Source organism: Filicampus tigris, chromosome 1, assembly GCF_054856515.1.
Source record: "Filicampus tigris isolate MCC_2025a chromosome 1, RoL_Ftig_1.0, whole genome shotgun sequence".
Taxonomy (NCBI): domain Eukaryota; kingdom Metazoa; phylum Chordata; class Actinopteri; order Syngnathiformes; family Syngnathidae; genus Filicampus; species Filicampus tigris.
This window is the reverse complement of record NC_141217.1, coordinates 1366905-1391700: the sequence shown is the minus strand read 5'-3', so window position 1 is coordinate 1391700 and position 24796 is coordinate 1366905. Positions and strand designations below refer to the sequence as shown.

The window sequence follows — 24796 nt, the reverse complement described above, 5'->3', positions numbered from 1 at the left end:
CATATTCCAAAAAAAGAAATATTAATCAGAATGCCGTGTTTCAACTAGTGGGCGGCTAAAAAGGGGTGAATTTTGCTGCTTAACTCATATTCCAAAAAAAGCAATATTAATCAGAATGCCGTGTTTCAACTAGTGAGCCGTCATAGAACATATTCTTAAAAAAAATATGTTTGGGTTGATTTCCCCTCTAAGTGCCAGTTTCCATCGCTTGCTGTATTACAGCTGAAGTGGATGCACTGGAAGGAGGTAAGCACAGAAGCATCCAGGCTGGGCTAGCTGCTAGCTCACACGGTCCCACAAGATCATCACTCTTCCTGCCTAATGTTTGTTCATTAGACGATGAAACAAAACACATACAGCTCGTAGAGGGGAGTTTAGATCAGTGACGCCTGGAGCGTCATTACAGTCATTACAGTCATTACAAATAAAAACAATTGAAGTTAAAAAAAAACTTAGTTTTAAAATAAAGTATATACAGTTTTAAATGAATGAATTAAATTGATGATACCTAATTTTTAAAAGTTCTACAAACTTCTCCCAGTTGCAAGGTGAGCTTTTTAAGTGGCAGCATGGAGCGCCCCAGATGAGAGGCTCTTTAGCTCTGGTGGAATCATCGTGCACGGCTTGCAGATGAGAGCCTTTCAAATCTCATATTTTGCAAATGCAACAACTTGTAAAGAAAATGACTTCATCAAATATTTTGCAAACTGACAGACAATAGACAACTTGCTGTTTTTTTGGGAAAGAAACAAGCTGAGGTTGTTTGCAATGTAAAATAACTTTTGATTGACACATACCGGTATTTGAATTGAAATGATATTGAAACACATCATTATTGTTGTTCATAAGTTGACCTAACAATGGTGTTGAATTGGAGTGCATTATCTGTAGAGTTATTATGCATGTCTGAATGCTTGTTAGATAGATTGACCAACAATATCATAACTTATGACATATACTGCAGGTAAGAATGCCCAAACTCATATTTCTGTCTGTGAATGCTCAGTGGCGAGGATGCTCCCCTCAGCTTTTTTAGCTGTGTATTTGTCAAAAAACAAGAATGACTTGCTAACTGGTACAAGTTGAGTGGTTAAACGCATAACGGCAACTCTTTACATTTCTTAAAGGCAAAGGAAAGAAATTGTCAAATGGCCCTGGAGCATATCAACACAATACATTGGCCCATTTTAACAACAAATGACTTCGTGGCATCATAGTTGTATTTAAAATGTATTGATAAAGTTTCAATCAACAGACTAATTACTCACATTTACTATTTCTCCTTAGGGGAAGGAGAGGCACAGATGAACACTGTTTGCCTACCACCGTTTTTATTTTGTCATGGACTAACAAAATATAGACATATTATGTCTATTTTTCTATTAATAGGGAATAAACAATGTTACGTTTTGGTATTAAAATATTTGATATGTGGATTTGCTTGGACATCATGTCACATTTTAAAAAAGAGGTTCATACTATACAGATGTGCTCTGGCACGTTTGAAACACTTTCTTGAAGATGATATACCGTATTTTACGGACTATAGGTCGCTCTGCAGTACAAGTCGCACCAGCCATAAAATGCATAATAAAGTGGAAAAAAACATATATACGCCGCACTGGAATATAAGTCGCATTTTGGAAGGAAATTGTGCGCTTAGTACACATCATTTCCACCGAGCTACGATGCTGCATGTAGCATACAAGAAAGTTACGGTAAGATAACTTTAAACTCACCAAAACGATTGTAGATCGCTTAAATAAGTATTTTATTCATCTCCAACCATGTAGAATGTTTCCAAGTCTCCAAAAGTATTTATGTATTCGGTCGTAATTATGTCGTCCTCGCCTCTCCGCTGAGTGTGCTCCTCCTTACGTGTGTGGCTGCATGATGCAATACCCCAGCCAGAGGCAGGCAACTGCTTGTTTGTGGTTCGTTCTTATTCAACCATCATCTGTAAGTAACTTAGACAATTGTGTGTACCGGTAATGACCCTGCAACTTTTACATAGGAGCTGAATTGTGGCTGATTGTACTGTGTTGTTGACTGAACATACTAATCGCTATCGCAAATGCTAATCGCGGTTGCTAATCGTTAGCATGTCTGCCTGTTTGTGGTTTATTCTTGTTCAACCATCGTCTGAAACTAATTTAGACAATTTTGTGTAATGACATTTATATAGGAGCTAAATTGTGGATGATCGTAGGTTGTTGACTCAACATACTAATCGCTATCGCTAATGCAAATCGCGATCGCTAATCGTTAGCATAGGCTCATCATGTTCATGTCTATGAAAATACATGTGTATGTAATGCATAGATTGATAGTATTTTCTGTTTCTTGTGCAGTTTCACAACATAAACAGGCACTTCGCTGCACACCTGGAGTCAGTGGAGTTTGTTTGTGAATGTTTAGCTGTTTGGATAAACTGGCTTCCTCGACTAGCAAGGCCTGTTAGTTCAACAAAACATTAGGCTTTAACCATTTAAATTATTCATGCATTTTAATAGCTTTTAGGATGTATCTTATGTTTCTTTATGTTGGTTACAATAACATGTGAAATGATATAGAAGTAATTGTCATGGCTTGACAGTAATGTGTTCATAATTTCACACATAAGTCGCTCCAGTGCAGAAGTCGCACCCCCGGCCAAACTATGAAAAAACAGGCGACTTATAGTCCGGAAAATACGGTAACATGAATTTATTTGCTTGTCTATGTATTAAAAGTGTGGTTTCAATTTGAATTTGTAATGTCTTATTTTTTCTTAAAGTACTGGTTTACTGGCCTTTGCTGTTGTGGGAGAAACCCAAGTAGCTACTTCTATTAGTACTCATGTTTTCCTATAAGAAGGTATTGCCAGTTGAGGTGAAACATTATCTTGGCAGGAAGCCCACTGATGGAGGGCTCCGGTGCTATTTCACTGCTCCCAAGAGGTTCCCATCTCCTTCTACCTCTCATGGCACTTTTGTTTTTCCTGCCCCAAGGAGCAAAACTGACACGCAGGCAGCAAGCCGTAAGTGAGCATACGCTATTAAACTGTTGTAATTGTAAACAAAAGGGCTGTGGATCAATCCAATCAGGAGTGAGCATCATTTCAGCAACCGTCATCTCTCCTCCACCCCTCATCAACAGCAGGCGACCAAAATCTCCAGTCGATCACCCACAGAAACTCACATAGGCGTGCAAGCCTCCTCACATCTTGTTGATGTTGATGCTTCTAAGTGACTGATTACAGATGATTTTGTAATCCACAAATGTTGTGAAGGATCTGAATCTATAAGAATGGCTTTATATTAGCCAACAGGTTAACCAAAAATTGAAATGGGAATTACACATCGCATAATCAATTCAAAGTCAGCGTGCCCTGATATGAGCACGGGACCAGCTGGTGAAGGTCATCCCCAAAGGCAGGGCCGGCTGGGAGGAGACCAACCCACATAATGTTTTGATTTTGAAGACAGTATAAATGTGAGGGCTGCATGTTAGACCGCGCCCCTTTTCTGCCCTCGCCCATCTCGGGTGAGAGCATTCGCGAGGTTGGAAAAGCTGCCCAGATCTGATCATTGTATGATTCCTGAACTTCAGAGATGGAAAAGAAACTCAAAATTCAATCGATTTGTGTGAGTCTTTATTTATATTGGATACCTTCTTGAAAGATAAAATGAACATGCACTGAGTAAGTAGTTGTTTTGTAAATTGCTAATTGGGCTTATGGACTCGAGACCTACAAAACTCCAGAGTTGCTCAGCTAACTATATATATATATATATATATATATATATATATATATATATATATATATATATATATATATATATTTTTTTTTTTTTAATTAATTGCTTGAGAGCACTAATATACTATATATATATATATATATATATATATATATATATATATATATATATATATATATATATATATATATACACTTTTAGTCAGGTCAGTTTTGACTTGATCAATACATCAATACATTTTTTTGCTTTTATTACACACGCCCTGTCTATCTATCTATCTATCTATCTATCTATCTATCTATCTATCTATCTATCTATCTATCTATCTATCTATCCATCTATCCATCCATCTATCCATCTATCTATCCATCTATCCATCCATCTATCTTGTTGGACCAATTATCAATTATATGTTATGCATCACTATTATTTGTGTGTAAATAGCAAATGAACTGTCACTTGTATAGCGCTTTTCTACCTTTGGTACTCAAAGCGCTTTACACTGTACCTCATCTACCTCATGATGACGCAGCATCAGGAGCAACTGGGGGTTCAGTATCTTGCTCAAGGATACTTCAACATGGTCACAATGGTCGGAAATTGAACCCACAACCTGCCGGTTGGGAAAGGACCACTCTACCACTGAGCCATGCCGCCCCCAGTGTGTAAATTTTGAGAATAATGATAATTTCATTTGTGGTTTACAGTCTGTGATTATTTATTTACTGGACAAAATATCTCAGTTCCAATATTTATATTTAAAAAATAAATCTTATTGATACAAATATTGATCAAAGGTAGTGATGTCCCACCACACCATAGAGTCGAAACGTTTAATATTATAGACCACACTATATAGTTAAATATGCTCATAAGTTAACTTTTCCAGCTAGAGTATGACAGCAAATTTTGCATTTTCCTTTTAAGGTCTTGAAATCATTATTAAATAAATGAATCCCCGATTTTTTAAAAAGTAACTTAAAAGTAACTTAAACTTGAGTAACGCATTACTCTACAAATAGAGTAATATTGTAAAGAAACGTATTATTTTCACATGCAAGTAACTAGTAATATGTAATATATTACATTTTGGAAGTAACTTGCCCAACACTGTATATATATATATATATATATATATATATATATATATATATATATATATATATATATATATATATATATATATATATATATATATATATATATATATATATATATACCCATCCATCCATTATCTATACTGCTTATCCTCACAAGGGTCGCGGAGAGTTCTGTAGCCTATCCCAGCTGTTTTAGGCTAGTAGGCGGGCGACACCCCGAATTGGTTGTCAGCCAATCCCAGGGAACACAGACACAAACATCCGCACTCATAATCACACAAAGGGGCAATTATCGGCCTCCTTGACTGCTAATAATCGGTATCGGCCCTGAAAAAAGCATATCGGTCTATCTCTAGTGCTAACCAGTCGACCACTGTGCCACCATGTTTGTATATATATATGTATATATATATATATATACATATACATATATATACATATATATATATATATAAATATATATATATATATATATATATATATATATATATATATATATATATATATATACATATATATACATATACATATATATACATATATATATATACATATACATATATATACATATATATATATATACATATACATATATATACATATACATATATATATATATATATATATATATATATATATATATATATAGGCGGCACGGTGGTCGACTGGTTAGCACGTCCGCCTCACAGTTCAGAGGTCGTGGGCTCCGGCCTCCCTGTGTGGAGTTTGCATGTTCTCCCTGTGCCTGCGTGGGTTTTCTGCGGGTACTCCGGTTTCCTCCCACATTCCAAAAACATGCATGGTAAGTTGATTGGACACTCTAAATTGCCCCTAGGTGTGATTGTGAGTGCGGATGTTTGTCTATGTGTGCCCTGCGATTGGTTGGCAACCAATTCAGGGTGTCCCCCGCCTACTGCCCGATGACAGCTGGGATCGGCTCCAGCACGCCCAACAACCCTTGTGAGGATAAGCGGTATCGATAATGGATGGATGGATATATATATATATATATATATATATATATATATATATATATATTAGTGCTGTCAAGCGATTACATTTTTTCAACTAATTAATTATTTGCAAAATTTTCCATAATTGGTGATGATTAATGGTATTTTTCAACTACAATTTTTTACAAAGCTTTCAACCGATATTTACTTGAGTAAAATCTTGGAACTAATGTGACAAAATATAAAAGTACATTTCAATTGAAAGACTGTTCTAATAGCTTTCTTTGATCCTTGACTATGATAATTTTCCTGTGTTTTGAACCATGCAGTTTACAGACCGGTGCGCTATTCTGTGGATTTTTCTTCCACTACTAGGGGCGCTCTAACCGAAATTACAGTACAATTGAATACAATACAATACATTTGCCATTAACAGTCACATGCACTAGGTTATTGCATTAGGTGGTATGTAGTCGAACAATAAAAGGTTGACATTAACTGACAAACTGGAGCGGCAGCGGGGTGCCAAAAATAAGATGATAATTCACCTTCAATATAATTACATTCAAATGAATTATTACTATTAACTTGTAAATCGCTCCGGAGTACAAGTCGCACTAGCCATAAAATCCATAATAAAGTAGAAAAAAAACATATATGTCGCACTGTAGTATAAGTCGCATTTTTTAAGAAAATGTATTTGATAAAATCCAACATCAAGAACAGACATGACATTTTTAATTTAAATTTAAATAAACAATTTAAAATAAAAATAGAATAGAGACAACAGGCTGAACGGTATGCTTACGTTACATTACACAACGCACCCCCTCCACCACCCGGAAGCCAAGTTGCCTCTGTCGCGTAACGCCGATCAATGTGTCCATATTAATCAAAATAATGAAATTGTGCGCTAAGTAGACATTTCCACTGAGCTACGATGGTAACAATTAGCTTACATTCACTATATGTGAATTTGGGGGGATTCACCGGAGCAACTCATCCAAACAGTCACTCGAATCATAGAGCGTGACCGGACACAGTGATAGGGAGCAATGTGGCTTCAGTTAGCACTACAATCCATTCCACAGACTCTACAACTCACTCAATCCCCGTACACGACGACGAAGAGGCGTGCATCTGCCGCTAGTTGCTAACGGCTAACAGACTCCAAACGTCTCTCGTTAGGACCCCTTAGCTGTCCAACAATATCCCCGACATAAATCAACGTAAAGAAAGGACCCATTGGCTGCCCGAAAACATGTCTGGTGTAAAACACACAAGTTAAACAGTAAACCAATGCCTGTATAAACGAAGCATTAATGAGGAATTTACAACAGGTATGTCAGAAAGACTGGGGGGAACCAAAGTTTAGTTCTGCCTTGGTGCGGATTCAATTGGTCTATACTACCCGCTTCAGCCAGTGTAAATTCTCTAAATGAATGTAGACAACACTACAAGGTAAGATAACTTTAAACTCACCAAAACGGTCGTACATCGATTAAACAAGTCTTTTATTTATCGCCGACCATGTAGAATGTTTCCAAGTCTCCAAAAGTATTTATGTATTGGGTCGTAATTGTCTCTTTGTTGTGGTCCGCACCATACGTGTGTGTAAGACCACAGGTAAAGCAAGTAGATGTATTGATAGTCAAATTGCCTTTTTATCATACTAGGCTCCATCACTCCCCACGGCCCTTGTGAGGATAAACGGTACAGATAATGGATGGATGGATGGATGGATATTTTAATTAATCATTTAACAAAATATGATGATATAACAGTTTGAATTATCCATGCATTTTAATAGCGTTAAGGATTTATCTTTATGTTTCTTTATGTGAAATTATATTACAGGTCTGCCCAGCTCTGCACTACAGGTTATTCTGCCTGTTGTAGAGTCAATATGTAATGCAGGTTTATATGCATTCTTAGAACGCCCTCCTGTGGTTGTTTGGTGTATTGTTTGGTGACCTTGAAAAGGAAAGAGATACAATATAATAATGTGTTAATAATTTCACACATAAGTCGCTCCGGTGTATACGTCGCATCCCCGGCCAAACGATGGAAAAAAAAAACCACACAAAAAAAACGAGACTTATAGTCCGGAAAATACGGTGATATTAAATACAATAAATAAGCGAAGGGGAGCAAAGTAAATTATTTGCATGCAGAGCGGCGGTGTACACACTGTGTCACCTGTGATGTAATTTTTTTGATCCTTGGTGTTTTTGATGACAGGATTTTTCAGACATGTTATGGACACAGATGAGAACTGTTTGGAGGAAGAAAACGTATCATGTTTTCCTTAATGGTTAGAGAGTACCCTGTCAACTATTTGTTTATTTAATAGTCAGCGTTGTCATCCTCTTCTTTACATTCTATGGACAAGGTGAAAATGGAGTGTCCACATTTTTACGTGGCCACCTCGTGCATCATGCTGTGACAACGCTGCGTATGAATCGAGACAGAATGGCTCCAAGATGACTTGGCAGGTAATACAAACTCCAAATCAATGTCTCTTTGGAGTCCCGCAGCATGGCAAAATACACAATGTACCTCATCGTTCTCTGGTATGGTACAATACACAAGCATTAATTCTCAATATTCTGAACGTGAGTCACTGGTGTAGTAGTTGTAGTGGTTATACTGGGTTCAGTTCCCACTCAGTGATGGTGTGAATGTAAGTGTGAATGGTTGTCAGACTCTTTATGTGCCCTGTGATTGACTGGTCACCAGTCAAGATGTAGGGCCCTAAGCAGCACTAAATTTACTGCAAGTGGGGGAAGAACTAAGAAAGATGCTGAAAGAATTGTTTGTGTTGTTTATTTGGTAAATAAAATCAACTTGTTTACACAAATTATCTTTATATAATTATATTGTTTTTATTCTACATAGTCTGTCTTGCTGTGAGTAAATAGGTGTTGAGTTGTTTTTGTAAATTTTATTATCGCTTAATAAGGGGAATTGCAATAATTAATAAGGGGAGCAATTGACTGAGGTTGGCAGGTATGTGATAGTTTGGTGGCAGAAAGTAGTCGGCACTCGGAGTAAAGACGGACGCATTGTCATGTTCGTGCCGGGGCAATGGTTGCACCATTTTTACCAGCGCAAAGTCCCGCAAAATATCAACAGAAAGAAAACTCCACCCATGTGCACAATTAAACTGCGCTTTCATACCTGTGAAGTTGTACACTTTCATCATAATTTGTACAGGTGGAAACACATGTACACTGTACATTGTTGATTTGCATTCACATGACAGCAGCCATTTGAAAATCATGTGTAACGTGTAAGATTATATACAGATATGCAAAGGCAAATTACAACTTTCTTAAGATTCAGTACACCCTGGGGTTGACAGGTATGCGCTTTGCACTAGTCTTGTAGTGTGCCATTCAGCCAAAGTCAGGTGAGCTCGGCTCCAGCTCCCCACCATACTCAGCAGGATAAGCGATATTGAAAATGGATGGATGGATTATGGCTGTGCGATGTCTGCATATGTCATGTTACATTACTACTTAAAGGGACGGTGGGCATGTTTTCACTGACAAGTTCATTTTATATATTTTTTGATCAGGAAAATGAAAAGAGTTGTCATTTTGTATTCTATCATTAAATTTGGGAGAAATTAGGAAATAAGTGACTCCATGAATAACGCCCCTTGTTAATGAGGAGAATGGCCGCGCCCCCTAGCGTTCTATCCCTGTTTGGCCGGAGTCACGGGAGTAACCGATTCCAAACCCTCCATTGGAAATCGTTGTACTTTCATTGCTTATAACGTCCAAAAACGGCGATCAATTGGCACCAAAATTGATGTGGACATCTCTACTAATGCCTACTTCAATATATCAAAAGGATTAACCTCTCCGTGGCTGATTTATATGAGAATGAGGAAATGTAGAAGTGAGCAGAGCTACATAGATTTAGGCTGGGACCAGCGCACACTGCTTCTTTGCTTAAAGAAAAAAAAAACTGCTTCTTTGCTGATCACGGTTAGGACGGGCGAGGCAATAAACACCAGTCAGGATATTTACAGAGACTGAAGTGGAAATGAGACGTGCACATTTATTTGGATGAGGAATGGCACCAGTTTTTCGACTGACAACAGTCCAATTTGGAACGTAAACAGACGAAAAGGTACAATGCCACACTGTTGTGGAGTCAGCCTCACTAGAGCGTTTTGTTCGCTGAACATTGACACTTGTTCGATGAGGGCTTACCACTAGAACGCCCAGAAGGTGGTCATTTGACTACTTATGCTTTACATTTGACGATGTCACCCCGCCATATCACCTGCTATTTTGGCAGGGAAAGGCCAATTTACAAATTAAAGTCATCTACTTGTAGCCAGCAGAGTTGTTTGTCAAATATCACACAGATTTGTCGTTCAATCGCTGTTGCAAAAAAGTGAAAAAAACTCTGGGCGTTTTAGTGTTAAACTTAAGTGCAATAAGGCCAAGAAAAGTGCAGTGCATGAATGCTGCTTCTAAAGTGAAAATGCAGATGAAACAAGCAACATAAAACATAACATAAAAACCTGGCAATTGAACAGGAGAGTGCAGACTTATAACATCAGAATATATGTCCAAAAATGTAAGTCCTTCCATATTGAAAGTGTGTGTGAGTGAGTGAGTGAGTGAGTGAGTGAGTGAGTGAGTGAGTGAGTGAGTGAGTGAGTGAGTGAGTTGAGTGAGTGAGTGAGTGAGTGAGTGAGTGATTGAGTGACACACAGATTTGTCATTCAATAGTTGTTGCAAAAAAAGTTGTAAAAACCCCTGGGCGTTCTAGCGCTCTCTCTCTGGCGGCTGCAAGCGGTGTCTTGGCGACTGCTTGGGAGGCAACATGAAGATCGATGCAGGCTGGACGCAGAGTAAGGAGCTAATGTTGTTGTGCTAACACCTTTTGTTTTAACGACCGTATACTACTGTTATGTCTGACCATTACTTTATAAAATTTGAAGTGCGGGCTCATTACCATCGTCCTGACCACAATCAAAGCTTTAGCAGCCGAAATATTAGTTCTTCAACCACCGCTGTCTGAGCTACTGCAACTGGCAACTGCTTCGTTTCCGAGCTATATTGGTTCGATTGACAACCTCACAAATTATTTTAATGTTGCTCTATTAAATGCGCTTGACTCTGTTGCACCATTAAGACATGAAACTCATTTTAAAAGGCCTACGTGGTTTACTGAGGAATCCCGCTCACTTAAACAATCATGTAGGAAGCTAGAGCGCAAACGGCGTGCAACTAAACTTTAGGTCTTCTATCAGGCATGGTGTGATAGCTTACTAATATATAAAGAAGCACTCGCCTTAGCCAAAACTAATTACTTTTCCAGATTAATTGTTCTAAATAAAAACAATCGTAAATATTTATTTGATACAGTGGCAACGCTAGCGCAACAGCTGTCGACCTCCAATAGCTCCTCTCATTCATCCCATGACTTCATGCAATTCTTTACGGAGAAGATTGAGCACATTCGGGACGAGATTAAGGACACCGCTCCTAAAACCCTGGTGAATTCTGCGAATACTGATGCTAGTAGGGGTATTATGGTTGATAACTGTCTGACAACCCTATCTCTTTTTAAAATAGTATCTCTTGAAAGCCTAACAAACTTAGTTGGTGCGGCAAAACAGACAACTTGCGTGCTCGACCCGCTTCCTGGTAAACTCATCAAATAATTGTTTACAACCCTAGGACCCTCAGTCTTAAATATCATTAACTTATCACTCACCTCGGGCACTATACCAGCAGCTTTTAAAACCGCTGTTATTTGACCTCTGCTTAAGCGGCCAAACCTTGATCCAGAGAACCTCAGTAATTATAGGCCGGTTTCAAATCTCCCGTTTATTGCGAAAATTCTCGAAAAAGTTGTAGCGCAACAGCTTAGTGACTATATGGTTGCTAATAATCGATTTGAAATTCTTCAGTCAGGATTTAAGGCCCATCACTCTACCGAGACAGCTCTTGCTAAAGTCACTAATGATCTTCTCTTAGCTATGGACTCCGACACCTCATCAATACTACTCTTACTTGACCTTAGTGCTGCTTTTGACACCGTCGATCATAACATACTATTAGAACGCCTTGAAGGATGTGTTGGTATCTCAGGCTCAGCACTTTCTTGGTTTAATTCTTACCTCTCAGAAAGGACGCACCGTGTAATTCATGGCAATGCGACTTCTGAGTTTTGTAAAGTTACATGTGGAGTCCCCCAGGCATCCATACTAGGACCCCTATTGCTTAGCATCTACATGCTTCCGCTTGGTGATATTATACGTAAATATAACATTAGTTTTCATTGTTATGCTGACAATACCCAATTATATGTGCCGCTCGAGTTAACAAACCCGGTTAATTGCTGTAATTTAGAGGCATGTCTTGCCGAGTTAAAACAATGGATGTCTCTCAATTTTTTGCTTTTTAACTCCGATAAAACCGAGATGTTGATTATTGGCCCAGCTCGTCATCGGCACCTATTTATGAACACCACTCTGAGGCTCAATAAATGTACTATTACCCAAAGAGATTCGACAAAAAATCTAGGTGTTATATTCGACCCAACTCTGTCTTTTCAAATGCACATTAGGAATATTACTAGAACCGCATTTTTCCATCTCCGTAATATTCCTAAAATTCGTCCAATTCTGTCGAATAGTGATGCAGAAATTTTAATCCACGCGTTTGTTACGTCTCGCCTCGATTATTGTAACGTTTTGCTCTCTGGTCTTCCCTTGTCTAGTATTAAAAGTCTGCATTTAGTCCAAAATGCCGCTGCAAGACTCTTGACAAGGACGAGAAAGTTCGAGAATATTACTCCGATATTAGCCGATTTACATTGGCTCCCAGTCCACTTGAGATGCGATTTCAAGGTTTTGCTACTTACCTACAAAATACTGCACGGCTTAGCACCTTCCTATCTCGTCGACTTAGTGATACCATATGTTGCGATCCGAAACCTTTGGTCACAAAATGCTGGCCTTTTAGTGATCCAGAGAGCCAAAAAGAAGTTCGCAGGTTCTAGAGCGTTTTCTATTCGAGCACCGATGCTTTGGAATCCCCTATATTAGAGGCACTACCTCAGTAGAAATGTTTAAAACACGACTTAAGACTTATTTGTACGATTCTGCATTTAGTTGAACTGTTTGTTTTGGCCTCTTTACTGACACTTCTATTCTTTTTCTGCCCCTTTTTCCCAGGCTTGGGAATTAGGTGATGACGACCGAATTCGAGGTTGCTGTTTCGATCCAACAGCAACTGACTGCTACAAGATCAGAGGCTGACCACATCCTCGGAGGCGCTGCTATGGAGATTTCTACATTGACCATTGGGCCCCAGCTCACTTCACGGATGTCATCTTCCTGCAGCACTTCATTTGATTAACTTTCACATCACTTTAACATACACTGTATAGTACTATAATGTGTGTTCAATGTTGCCCACTCGGCATCCATTGCAGCCTGATCATCCTGGAAGGGGGGTCTGTGGTCCCTTCTCAAGGTTTCTCACTTTTCCCCAGATGTTTTTTTTTAGTTTTTCCTTGCCCTCCTGGGGGTTAAGATCAGGGGATGCCGTGTATATGATCTGGTGCATATGTGAAGCCCTTTGAGACTTTCCTGTGATTAAGGTCTATATAAATAAATTTGACTTGACTTGACGTGTAAACCTCACCAATACAGGCCCACGTTTGGGGTCCATCAATGACACCTGGTGTGACACCTGGTGCGACCACCTGGACGTGCATGCTACACCTCTCATCCCACGCAGTGGCGTGTGGTGGTGGTGTGGTGGTAACCAATTATTTGACACATAGAGAAATGCCTCAGGGGTATCTACACTTGTATCATTACTCTTGCCTATTGCTATTTTTCATCCAGGGGGCAGCTCTGACGCACACTCCACGAGAAAACCTCTATAGGAGTCAGCGCAGTGCTTCCTGGGGGGCATGGAGATTTGACCTCTATTGATGCGATTGGCGTACCTCGTGGTGTACCAGATGAGTATAAACTGGTTGATCAGATTGCAGCTGGTTGGGAGTTCATTTTTATATGGATTACCCTGAATAAAATTGTTGATAGAATCAACTACATCCCCTACAATGTACGGAAACTGGGTAACTATACTGAAGTAGGATTACTTGCTATCAAAGAACAGTTGGCGCCACATCTCTCATGACGTTCCAGAGCTGCATTGCGGTTGTCATGCTCCTGGCGGAAATAGGTGGGGTGTGTGCGATGTTTGGTGACCAGTGTTGTTTGATTAACACGGCCCCGGAGGAGTCCCTCACCAGCGCCATTAATGGCCTCCGCATCTCCCTTACCAGGGCCATCAATGGCCTCCGCGTCCTCGACCACAAGATGAGGGAGCACTCTGGTATGGACACGTCTTTGTGAACAGAATGGTGGGATAAAACATTTGGTAAATATCATAATTTAGTTTTCTCTGTCCTAGTTTATATAGCTGTGTTTTCAGCTATTCTTACATTGTGTGGATGTTGTTGTGTTCCTTGTATTAGGGCGCTGCTCAACCAGTTGATCACTTCAGCTATTGCACTTAGGGCGTTCAAATTGAATCAAGTGTATCCGTTGTTGCTTAATTGTGCAGATGGGAGTAATGAGGACACTTGCTCCTGATGACATTTTGTTTTCTCTTCCAGATCTATTTCCCAATCTTGGAGGTTATGAGCAGATTACATTACATTGACAACCTCGTGTATAATTACGTTTGTTTTCATGGGAATGATTCGTTGGATTAAAGCCTTTTTGGTGGGTCTATTCAATGATATGTGGATTTGTGCAAATGTAGGACAGACAGGGGGGAAATGTAAGAATAATGTATAATAATGAATATGTTATGATGCTTGCTGTCCCTCATTTGAATTATGCAGAATAGAAGTTTGATGACTGGCCTTAGCCTTGTTGTAGTCTAGACGTTAGCCTCGTTCTAATCTAGCCTTGTAGGAATAGATGTTCATCTTTAGCCTTGTTCTGATCCAGGCCCAGCTTGCTTTGCATGCCTTATTGCTTTCAGACATGCATAATGATGACTCACACACACACGCACACATACCAAACTCAGAATGTCCCAACTGCTTTCGCCCCCCTTTTCCTTAGAGGTGGGACACCTTTGTAATCAGGGACTCCTACGAAAATAAAAGCTAGGAGGTGGAGGTGCTTATCAGAGGGTTGCTAGGAATTGTTGCAGTAGTTCCCTTCGCTCTCCTTGCGCAAGTAAAATGACAATATTGTGTTGAGTGTCTTCTCTCCTCAAATCGTTGTTTACTAGTGTCTCACTTGGTGTGAACCTGACATTATGTCAGGGTGAATTATTTAATCTAACTGTAGTTTAAGTCCCCTCTCTTAATTTGTCGAAATGAGCCCCAATCGGAAGCAGGTGCACCTTTTTGAAAAGCACTTCAGCATATGAGTTTCTTCATAAACATTTGTACCTGAAGGAACTTTCATAAATTGCTTGCGATTTTGACACTGTCAGAAGGCGCTCTCTTAAAAGGCCCAATATCTTGCACACAGCAGTCATGAGGGTGAATGTCAGGCAGCAAGGAGAGAGAAGGCAAAAGGCCGGCAGTCAGTCATGGATGACTTGTTGTACCACGTAAACGTTTACAAGCAAATCATCTGTTTCTTGAAACATCTCCAACATAAAATAAAGAGTTGGAGTTCGGGCTGCGGAGCGAGAGGCAATCGGGCTTGAGAATCTGTTCTATATCAGAGTTAGTTATCTTGATTTGTTGTCCTGTCAGAAGGCCTCCCAAGTCCTTTGTTCACAAGTTCACAGTGATTTATGACCCTAATATCGAGGAGGACATTCTAACAGGGCTGGGGCCCTCCTACTGCCACTCGCTACCTGGCCCATCCTAAAAAGACCAATCTGAGAGATGGCTGCATTTCATCGCGTGCCAGGTGGAGATGCTGGGAAATTGCCTTGGGGCATTTGCTCACTTTGCTATGAAAAATTTGCTCACTTTGCTATGAAAAACATGTTTAATTTGGTGTTTTTACATGCAAAATGGATCATGAATTCCTTCCATATATTGTGTGTATGTGTATATGTATGTATGTATAATTCCCAGAGGTGGGCATTCCATCAGAACTGACCACCCGTTTAGCTGACGATTGACGAATGATGGGAACCTTTTAAACAAGACGGACTGACGAATGGCGGAAGTGGGTTTCCATTCGTCAGTGTAATCGTCTCTAAACTTGTCCATCAGTGACGGACCGTTAGTCCGTTTGTCCGTCACTGGGGGGGCGCCCATTTTACTGATGTTTTTTGGGGGGACCGACTGAAGGACCAATGGACATCTGACAGACCAGTTTACATGACTTACATGACGTACTGACTGACTGATTGACGGACTGACGATTGCAATTCAGTTCAACTTTAAGGACCTCAAATATTCCAAAGTATGTTGTAGAAGGTTTTTGGCAGGGGCTGGGAAAAAATACTGTCGCACGATGTATTGTGATACTTTTTATGTCGATACCAATCATCAATACGTTGAAGAAGTATCGATACTTTCGATACCTTATGTCATGTTATGTTTTGCATGATCTATATACATACTTTTGGAACATTTGAGGTCCTGAAAGACTAAGTGTGAAGTAGACATGGCCAAAAGTCTTTTGACAGCTAAAACTATTTTAGGCATACTTTCGTTAGTTTCTATGATTGACCCAGATTCATAATTAGGCCCATAGCAACACGCTTAACAACGAAAATGCAAATGTTCTGCAATCTCCGTTAATCTTCGGCGAGTGACCTCACTAGAAGAGATCAAGTTGTCAGTCACCCATTGTACTGAATTGTTGACTGTCACGGTTGCAGCTCTTTGCCATTCTTATTGCGTTTTTGGCGAAATTCCTTGACACTATGTGGCGATGCATTGTTCAAACCAGCAGTTGTTTGAGTGGCCAAAATATAAGAATAGGACCAGTTTGTGTTACAGTTCAACTGGCTTCCACATTAATTGACTCATGATTCCAGCTATGGCCGTTGGGCCAATGCCAGTCCAGTAATTTTGTTTTTCCTGTCTGCTGATTCGTCACAAGCAACATCGGAACTGTTCAATTCGGCAATAAACACTTGAAACAAAATGTCTCATTTACAGCTGACGACTGGCTGCACGAAACAAAAAATAAAAATATTAAGGTTGAGAGTAGAAAGTGGTATTTAAACGTGTGACACAATTGGGGCAAAAGAAAAAAAAAGGGAGCAGCTCACCGGAGGGAGCCAACTCTCTCCGCATTAGCTGGCATGACTTTGTTGATCATATGCAATCAACATATGGAACAAATAGGTTATCTCATTGTGCGTAATTTACAGCAGGGCACAACATCAAATTTCAAACGATAACGCTAGGCTAATAATAATCACAGCCTATTGAGCTTACCATTCTTCCAATGTCAGTCAGTGGGTCTTGTCTGGTCGTTCGGGCACAACATTTTCTCATCTTGAGCATCTGGCTCGTACATGTACGGTTCAACATGCATTATGCCAGTGCTTCTCAATTATTTTCTGTTACGCCCACCCTAGCGAGAAGAAAACAATTCACACCCCCCACCCTTCCTCCCACTCTCCGCCGCAACTATAAATAATAGCATTTGTCTATAAAATAGTTATAGGTACACCTCTGCATAACATCGTATCCTTGTTAACATAAAGAAAACCAAGAGATATAGTTCAACCTACAAGAACAACCTTATTAACATTGGTTATTAGTCTGTAAAAGAAAAGATTTTAAGTGCATCAATTTGCCTGAAATTCAAAAAATAACAATATCCTTGTTTAAGCTGTAAACATTTTTGACAGAGTTATTGCACCATTTTTTGCTGAAAATAAAATTAAACAAAATCAATAAATGATAACAAATTCATTCCAGCATGTTCCCCAGGGTCACAGGCACACCCCTCAGCATTGCACCGTGCCCCAGAAGCACTGCATTATGCCAACAACCTCCTCTCCTCTTCAAACACCTTGATCCCCTCATATAAGTTTGAAATATTGCTTTCTGAGTCAGTTTCTGAGTGGCTTTTTACACTTCATTGAGCGCTGCCATGGTCGTTCATCTAATGACGTCGCACTTGTGGTTTCGAGCTCGTTAGCCTCTCACTTCGGGAAAACTATGATTTTGTCAAATATATGATGTAGAAATGTATTTTTCGTGCTTTATTTTTCGCATAGTGTTTAATTACTTTACTTTGATTTCATTTGGCATTTTCTGACACTACTTCACATTTGGGCTTTAAAGTTGAGCTTTGTGAATGGAGTTTTATTTCTTGCACTCTTGTGTATCAGGAATAGTTACTGGAACAGTTTGTGCACTTTTCAGTCGTGACACTTACATACATGTTAAGTGGCACTTAAGTTAAAACTTTGGAAACACATGCCTCAGGTTTTTGAAATACAGATATTTAGAATATTTAAGTATCGCAATGTGTATCGGATCGCAACCCAAGTAATGGGATCCGTATCGGATTTGGACAAAAGTGTATCATCCCAGCCCTAATATATATATATATATATATATATATATATATATATATATATATATATATACATACATTAAGGAGGAATGTGGAGTTTGCAGGTTCTCCCCATGCCTGCGTGGGTTTTTCCCGGGTACTCTGGTTTTCTGGTTTAGGTTGATTGGACACTCTAAATTGCCCCTTGGTGTGGTTGTGAGCGCGAATGTTTGTTTGTCTCTGTGTGCCCCGCGGTTGGCTGGCAACCAGTTCTGGATGTCGCCTACTTCCCGAAAACAGGTGGGATAGGCTCCAGCAGTCCCTGCGACCCTTGTGAGGATAAGCGGTGTAGATAATGGATGAATATATATATATATATATATATATATATATATATATATATATATATATATATATACATATATATATATATCCTCAAATATGTGAAATACTCTTCCTTAATACCACACATTGGCCTGTATGTGGATTTAAATCAGATATGATGCATCTGCAGTATAAGCTCATCCATCGACATCCAACCTATATGTCATAAAAAGCCCAATTTGAATTCCGCATAGGCAGTGAAGAGTGCTTTACAATTGTCTGCGACAATTACCAACACATTGTGATTTATTTTTTTGGGGTAGGGTACATTGTTTTGTAATATGATGGCATTATTAAGAGGTGGACTAGGTCACTCAATGCTCACTGAAGACTCAGGTCTGAAACTCCTCACCTGCCATCGAGTACACAGCACAGTACAATATCGCCTTATGATTTCAGATGATTTGGGTGATTCCACGGCTCTATGTGGCTTCTGAATTCCACCAAATTATTGGAATGATTGATTTATTTTCTGTACCTCACTATTATGTTTGTTTGCCTCTTCCACTAATAACACAAAGCCCTCTTTTAAGTATGGGATACATTAAACACAGATATAATATGAAACCTTTTTACAGCAAATTCAAACTCATCATATTCTTTAGCGTGATTTTCAAGGAAAATATATTCGTTTTGCTAATTGTTTCTGTGGCATTCTTTACATTTTTGCAGGGTAGATTTAAGGATTTAGTGTTATTTTTAAGGATGATTAATTGGCGCCTTCATTTCAAGGAAAATCTAAAGTACCGGGAAGTAATTCAAGGATTACCCAGAACGATGTATTTATGTGCTAATCCAAATGCGGATTGAGCCATAATGTTATTCAAGTGAAATATAAAACGCAATTCGACAACACACTACAGAAAGTATGGGAAAAAAAAGAATCTGAGTTAGAATAATGTCCAGTTTAAATTGTAGTGTCCTGTGAAAAGTTTTTGTTGTCGTGCACAGTATTTGGGGTGGGACTGCAGTCAACATCTTGATGGCATTTGCTAAACATTGATTAATTGACAAACCTGTTTAGAATTGCTAATGGTGGTGCAGCAAAGAGAGAAAAAAAAGAAAGAAAAATTCCCATCTGCAACCGTACTCAACTTACAGCTCCTTTTTAGCTCTCTCTCCAAACGGGAAAGCCTGCAGAATAATTGCTGGATGCGTCACTTCATGCTTGTAATTTTAGAAACAACTCCCCATCCCCCGTGCCTGCCAACACAGGTCCGCAAATGACAGGAGCCTGTCCGCTGCCCCCTCCCCTTCAAGAAAAACAGGGTACTTATTTTGTGTGACTGCAGGCAGGCTTTGGGCCATTGTGTCCACTAATATATCAAAGAGCAGCTGTCCTCAAGTTCCGTGATGACCAATCTCTCCTTCCATCTGTCCCGCTCGCCAAATCTCCTGCTCGCTGAACATTTTCTATGTTAGACTCCTGTATGATCCCATTTTATAAGCTCTGCACCCAGGCCATTTACTGTATTGTTAATACGAACAGACAAACAAACACGGGGCGCTCGTTATGTTCCTCTGTGGCGCATTACGACCGCCGCAAAAGAAACACTTGATAGCACAATGATCCAAGGATGTTATTTCTCAAGTGCAGTCATTTACTAATTAGCCGCAACAGCGTGGACACTGTGAATACTGCTGCCTCAGGAATCCAGTGAAGTGTTGCCTTCCAAATGAGCCTTCTTAATTGGACCCTTAACAGGAGCAAGGCTCTCCTTAATGAGCTGATGAACCCTTAGAGAGCGGGAGCAGAGGGCCGGGGACTCGCAAGGTCTCGGGTACCTAACCTCTGTTTTTTGTGGACGCACGCACATATGCGCATGCGCACGCAAGTGCACAGAATTCAGGCTAATTAGAGCCCATTCACACCCCACACTAATATGTTTACTCAAGGGCCTCACAGGCCCTGCCACCAAACACTCATGCCACTCGGCCCCTCGATGGTGATGGGCGGTGGTGTGATCCTCCAAGCGTGAGATCCGCTGCTTCTTTCTTCAATGCAAGCCACTTCATTCAACAAAAAACACTTGCAGAAAATATAAACAAGGGAGCGAAGGAGAAGCTAGGGGGGTCAGGCGGGGGAGGGTTATAAAATCTGACAGAACTGTACAAGCGCTCGGTTTTTCTTGTGCGCGCTCTTAAAAGAAAAGGTATCACTAAACCAGCAGGGGCCCCGAGCAACCAGAGTTAGGGCACTCACGGTTTGGTGGCCTGGGACTGATTTAAGAGTTTGTTTGAAGTACAGATTACAGATTGTTTGCACCAAATCCCTCCAGGAGTATCCATGGCTCGTGGAATCTCTCTCAGGTTTCCTCTCAGGTCCGGCTGAAGCCTATTCTCTACAGCTCCAAGTCCTGTGGCCGCAGACCAGCAAGACTGCAAACGTACATAAGCATAGCAACTGCGTCCCCACCAGTGCAGGAGCAAAAATGCTACCTTGAGTTCATGGTTTACAGCGTTAAGCAACAGGAAAGCTCAATAGTCCCAAATAGGGAATTCCATCATTGAGGTGAGACTCTTCACAAGTCCCTCACAGTCCGATTTCTGCAGGCAAAATCACAACTACAGTCTTTGGCTCCAAGACAGTGAGCCGCAGTGTCACCCGCGAGCGCAGTGGTGTGTTTGTGTGTCACTGGTGTGTGAGTAAATAGTGCGAGTAGCTAACACCGTCGTGCGCGCACCGTCACACACTTGCAGCCATTCTGCAGCGATTCCCACCCTGCAAGGCGCTACCAGCGCTGCTTGATAACGGTGATGAAAAAAAAAGAACAAAAGCAAGGAGAATTGAACAATAACAATGAATAACGATACAAAGAACTAGGGGTTAAGTGTAGCAGAAGGTTCCCTGGAAGGAAGTGCATCTTCCAAACGCTCAGCGATTCCGCCTTCAGTTTGTGACATTCTTTGACTCGTCGTCCACTTCAGCACTGGTCAATACGGTCTAGAAGGCTGCAAGGAGCTAATGGAACAACCAGTAAAACGCGCCTTGATGGGAAGCAGCGCAAGCAAGCGTCCACTTCCCCACGGCAAACAAATGTTTTAAGGTTCATTCTGAGCTCTTGCTAACCTCAAGACATATTGAAACAACGCTACTCATACGCAATTTGGCTTATGCAATCCTTTTTAACGCACGGAACACTCAATCTGGTAACATTTATTAAGAGGGTAATACTTTGGAACTGAACCCTTCTGTTTGGTTTCTCCCGCTTGTCTTGGAGCTGTCATGCTGATAAAGCGCCTTTGAGGTGAGTTAAAGGAGAGAGAAGAGGAGCAGCAGAGGCTGAGGCAGCACCATGCTGGCTGGCAAACAATGCTGTTTTCGACTCAAATGAAGCCCACTGGGGGGCGGGTGCTTTTGTGGGCTGGAAATGAGGAGGTCGGGGGCGAGGCCAAAAATGGACATGTCAGTTATTAGGTCAGCACTGACAAGAGAAAAGAGAGCAGTGTGGTGAAAAGGACACCAAAGTTTTGGCTGCTAAAAACCATCAACATCCTTCCTCTGTATACAATGAAACATTCAGTTGATGCCAGAGAAAATGCCTTTATGTGTCTTTTCTTGTCTGGCCACAAGCTACACAACAGAGTGTCCGCACCGGCTTACTTTTGGAGTTGCAGAGTTGGGGGGGTTTTGGGCTCAAAGTCCAACTAAATCCTGACTCGGCTGGTTGATTGTTGTGACACACATGCACAAGTGGTGAGGGAGAAAGAAAGGTGCAAAGTACTCACTATAGGGGACAATGGAACTCAGCATTCTGTGGAGCTGGTCTTAGTGAGGAGGAATGCGCTTGTGTGAATGCCGGCCACGGTTAGCGTCTGTTGGCTTGTAGTCCATCACTGTCATGCGCTCGCACGGATGACGCGACAGCCCTGTGAGGGAAAGACAGAGTTGACCACGTTTGGAGCCACATGACAATTAACAGCAAAACTCAACACCTAATTTGCTGTGCGATACAGAGCAACGCTGATGTCCTGTCGGGAGAGCGAAAACAAAGCACAAACAGACCAACACAAGGGGGCTCATTATAGCTGATTGTGAACTGCGTGCACCCCTCAAAAGAAGGCTTTCTCAAATCTGCCTCACAAAAAGAGAATCACGCATACTACTGCTCTGTGCACTGGGCCAATAAAGACTGCATTCTTTGCACACCAAACAATTTGGCCTCTGCTGCAATGCAAAATTCTCGTCATATTTACAGAGTCCAAACGTTATCTCATTCCTTAACTGAAGAAATTGTTAGTGTTTCCTCAATCAATGAGTCAAAATTGAATTCTGTAAATAGCAAATTTTAGTCATGTCCCGTACATTTTACTCCTATTCATCCATTGTTTTCCCCTGATTTGAAGACAGTGCATCTACTCAATAAATAGACTTCACAATAGTAAACTTTCAAAGGCCTGACAATTTTGCTGTTGTATTCAAAAGACCCAGAAGAATATTCCAAAACTTTATTCCATATGAATTCTTCCTACAGCAATGTCCTTCTAGATACGAATAATTAACTCACAGAAATATGGACCATTTGTTACGTTTGCACATGAGCACCCTGCAAATATAGCGCATAGCAAACAATACATGCAACAAGGCCATTGCCCATGTACATTCACTCATGTGTCATTAACATGAAAGGGAAATGATGCAATGAGCACAGAGCTATTTGACAGTCCAACGTTTACCAGTCAGCCTACACTAACAAACGATGACATTTCCAGTTCAAAGCAAACACAGCAGCATTGCCCACGCGCACAAGTTTGTCAGCGCCTGACTCCTGACTTCCTTCACCTCTTTCCTCCCTTCCCTCCTACTTCCCCTCTTTCCTTGTTTCCTTTCTGAAAGACCAGTTACCATTTTTACCTTCCTTTCTCTAGCAGCTAGCCCGTGTGACTTCTAAAGTCATGGGAGCAGATCATTAGAGTGAGAGGGAGAGCTCAAAAAGGTGTGCAGCTTTACCTCTTCATGCCTACATGTCCTCCATCCCAGCTGAAAGCAGCGCTTGGTTAATCCTGAGAGCAGACTGGACCGGGCCACTGTGTGCACTGCTTTGCTTTTATTCCACATATGGGACAGAACTCTAGACTCACGCCACACTCCCTCCCTCCCTCTCTCTCCCTCTGTCTCTCTCGCTCTTTTACCCTACCTCTCTCTCTTTCTCACTCCAGTGTTGGCCAGTGACAAGAGAGTGAACACTCCCCTCCCCCATGTACCTCTCGCTCTTTCTCTCTGAGAGAGGGAGAAGGACATAGGGGAGGGCAGCAGGGTGTATGGATGAACGGACGGACGGATGTGGGAGGTCAATATGCTCAGTATCTCTGGACAGAGCAAAGAAGAAGAAAACCAAGAGCGTCTGGTTTTGAAGCAAATTTCCAGGATATGTTGGAATGATCAGAAAGAAGAGTATTGAGTAAAAACAAAACAAGAAACAAATATTTGAATGTTAGTTTGTATTTGTATGTATTTCCAAGTGACTAAGTCCAAGTGTACTGCACTACGTGAACAACGACGTGTCAACAACAGCAACAGTAAACAATAACATATAGTAGGGATGCATGATAACTATTGGATCGATAACTATTGAACTGATAACTGAAAAATTGTGTCACATTCATCAGCTCAATATCAACAATCAGAATCAGAATCACCTTTATTGGCCAAGCATGTAAAATACACAAGGAATACACACAAGGAATTTGCCTCCGGTAGCATGAGCGACACTAGTATTGCAGTCACAAGTAACTACGATAGAAAAAGTTGACATAAGTATAGAAAATCTTTTTGTATTGTAAGGGTACCATTGTTCAGTATTACCCTAGCCCTAACCCTAGCCTTTACCAATGGCCTTACCTGGGCTTGAGCCCAAGGGCCTACGGTACTCAAGGGGTTGTCAGACTTTAAAAAAATAATTTAATAAATTTAAAAAATAATTAAAAAATTAAAATCCCAATTCATTAACTTTTTTGTCAGTCACTTTGCATTCTTGGCATGAGTTGACTAACCCATAGGCGATTCTGTGCAGCCCCGTGGCCGTAATTATAGTATCTTCAGTCGTAATAGTTTCATATTATTCTGCCATTTGCAGAGCTGGCACTTGGTCCTTTTTTGTCCTTGGTCCGTCCTGCGTCCTGCGTCCT

At 40.5% G+C, this 24796-nt stretch overlaps 1 protein-coding gene across 1 annotated transcript in view; it reads right to left on the bottom strand.

Moving 5' to 3' along the window:
• Positions 1-23736, bottom strand: part of fignl2 (fidgetin like 2) — a 46373-nt gene extending 22637 nt beyond the window's left edge. Inside the window, exons 1-2 of the mRNA XM_086049583.1 lie at positions 23619-23736; positions 22397-22537 (exon numbers count right to left, since the gene is read on the bottom strand). Of these exons, the coding sequence (XP_085905709.1) occupies positions 22397-22421 (25 nt within the window). The 5' untranslated portion in view covers positions 22422-22537; positions 23619-23736. The remainder of the gene's footprint in view (positions 1-22396; positions 22538-23618) is intronic.
• Positions 23737-24796: the final 1060 nt, after the last annotated feature.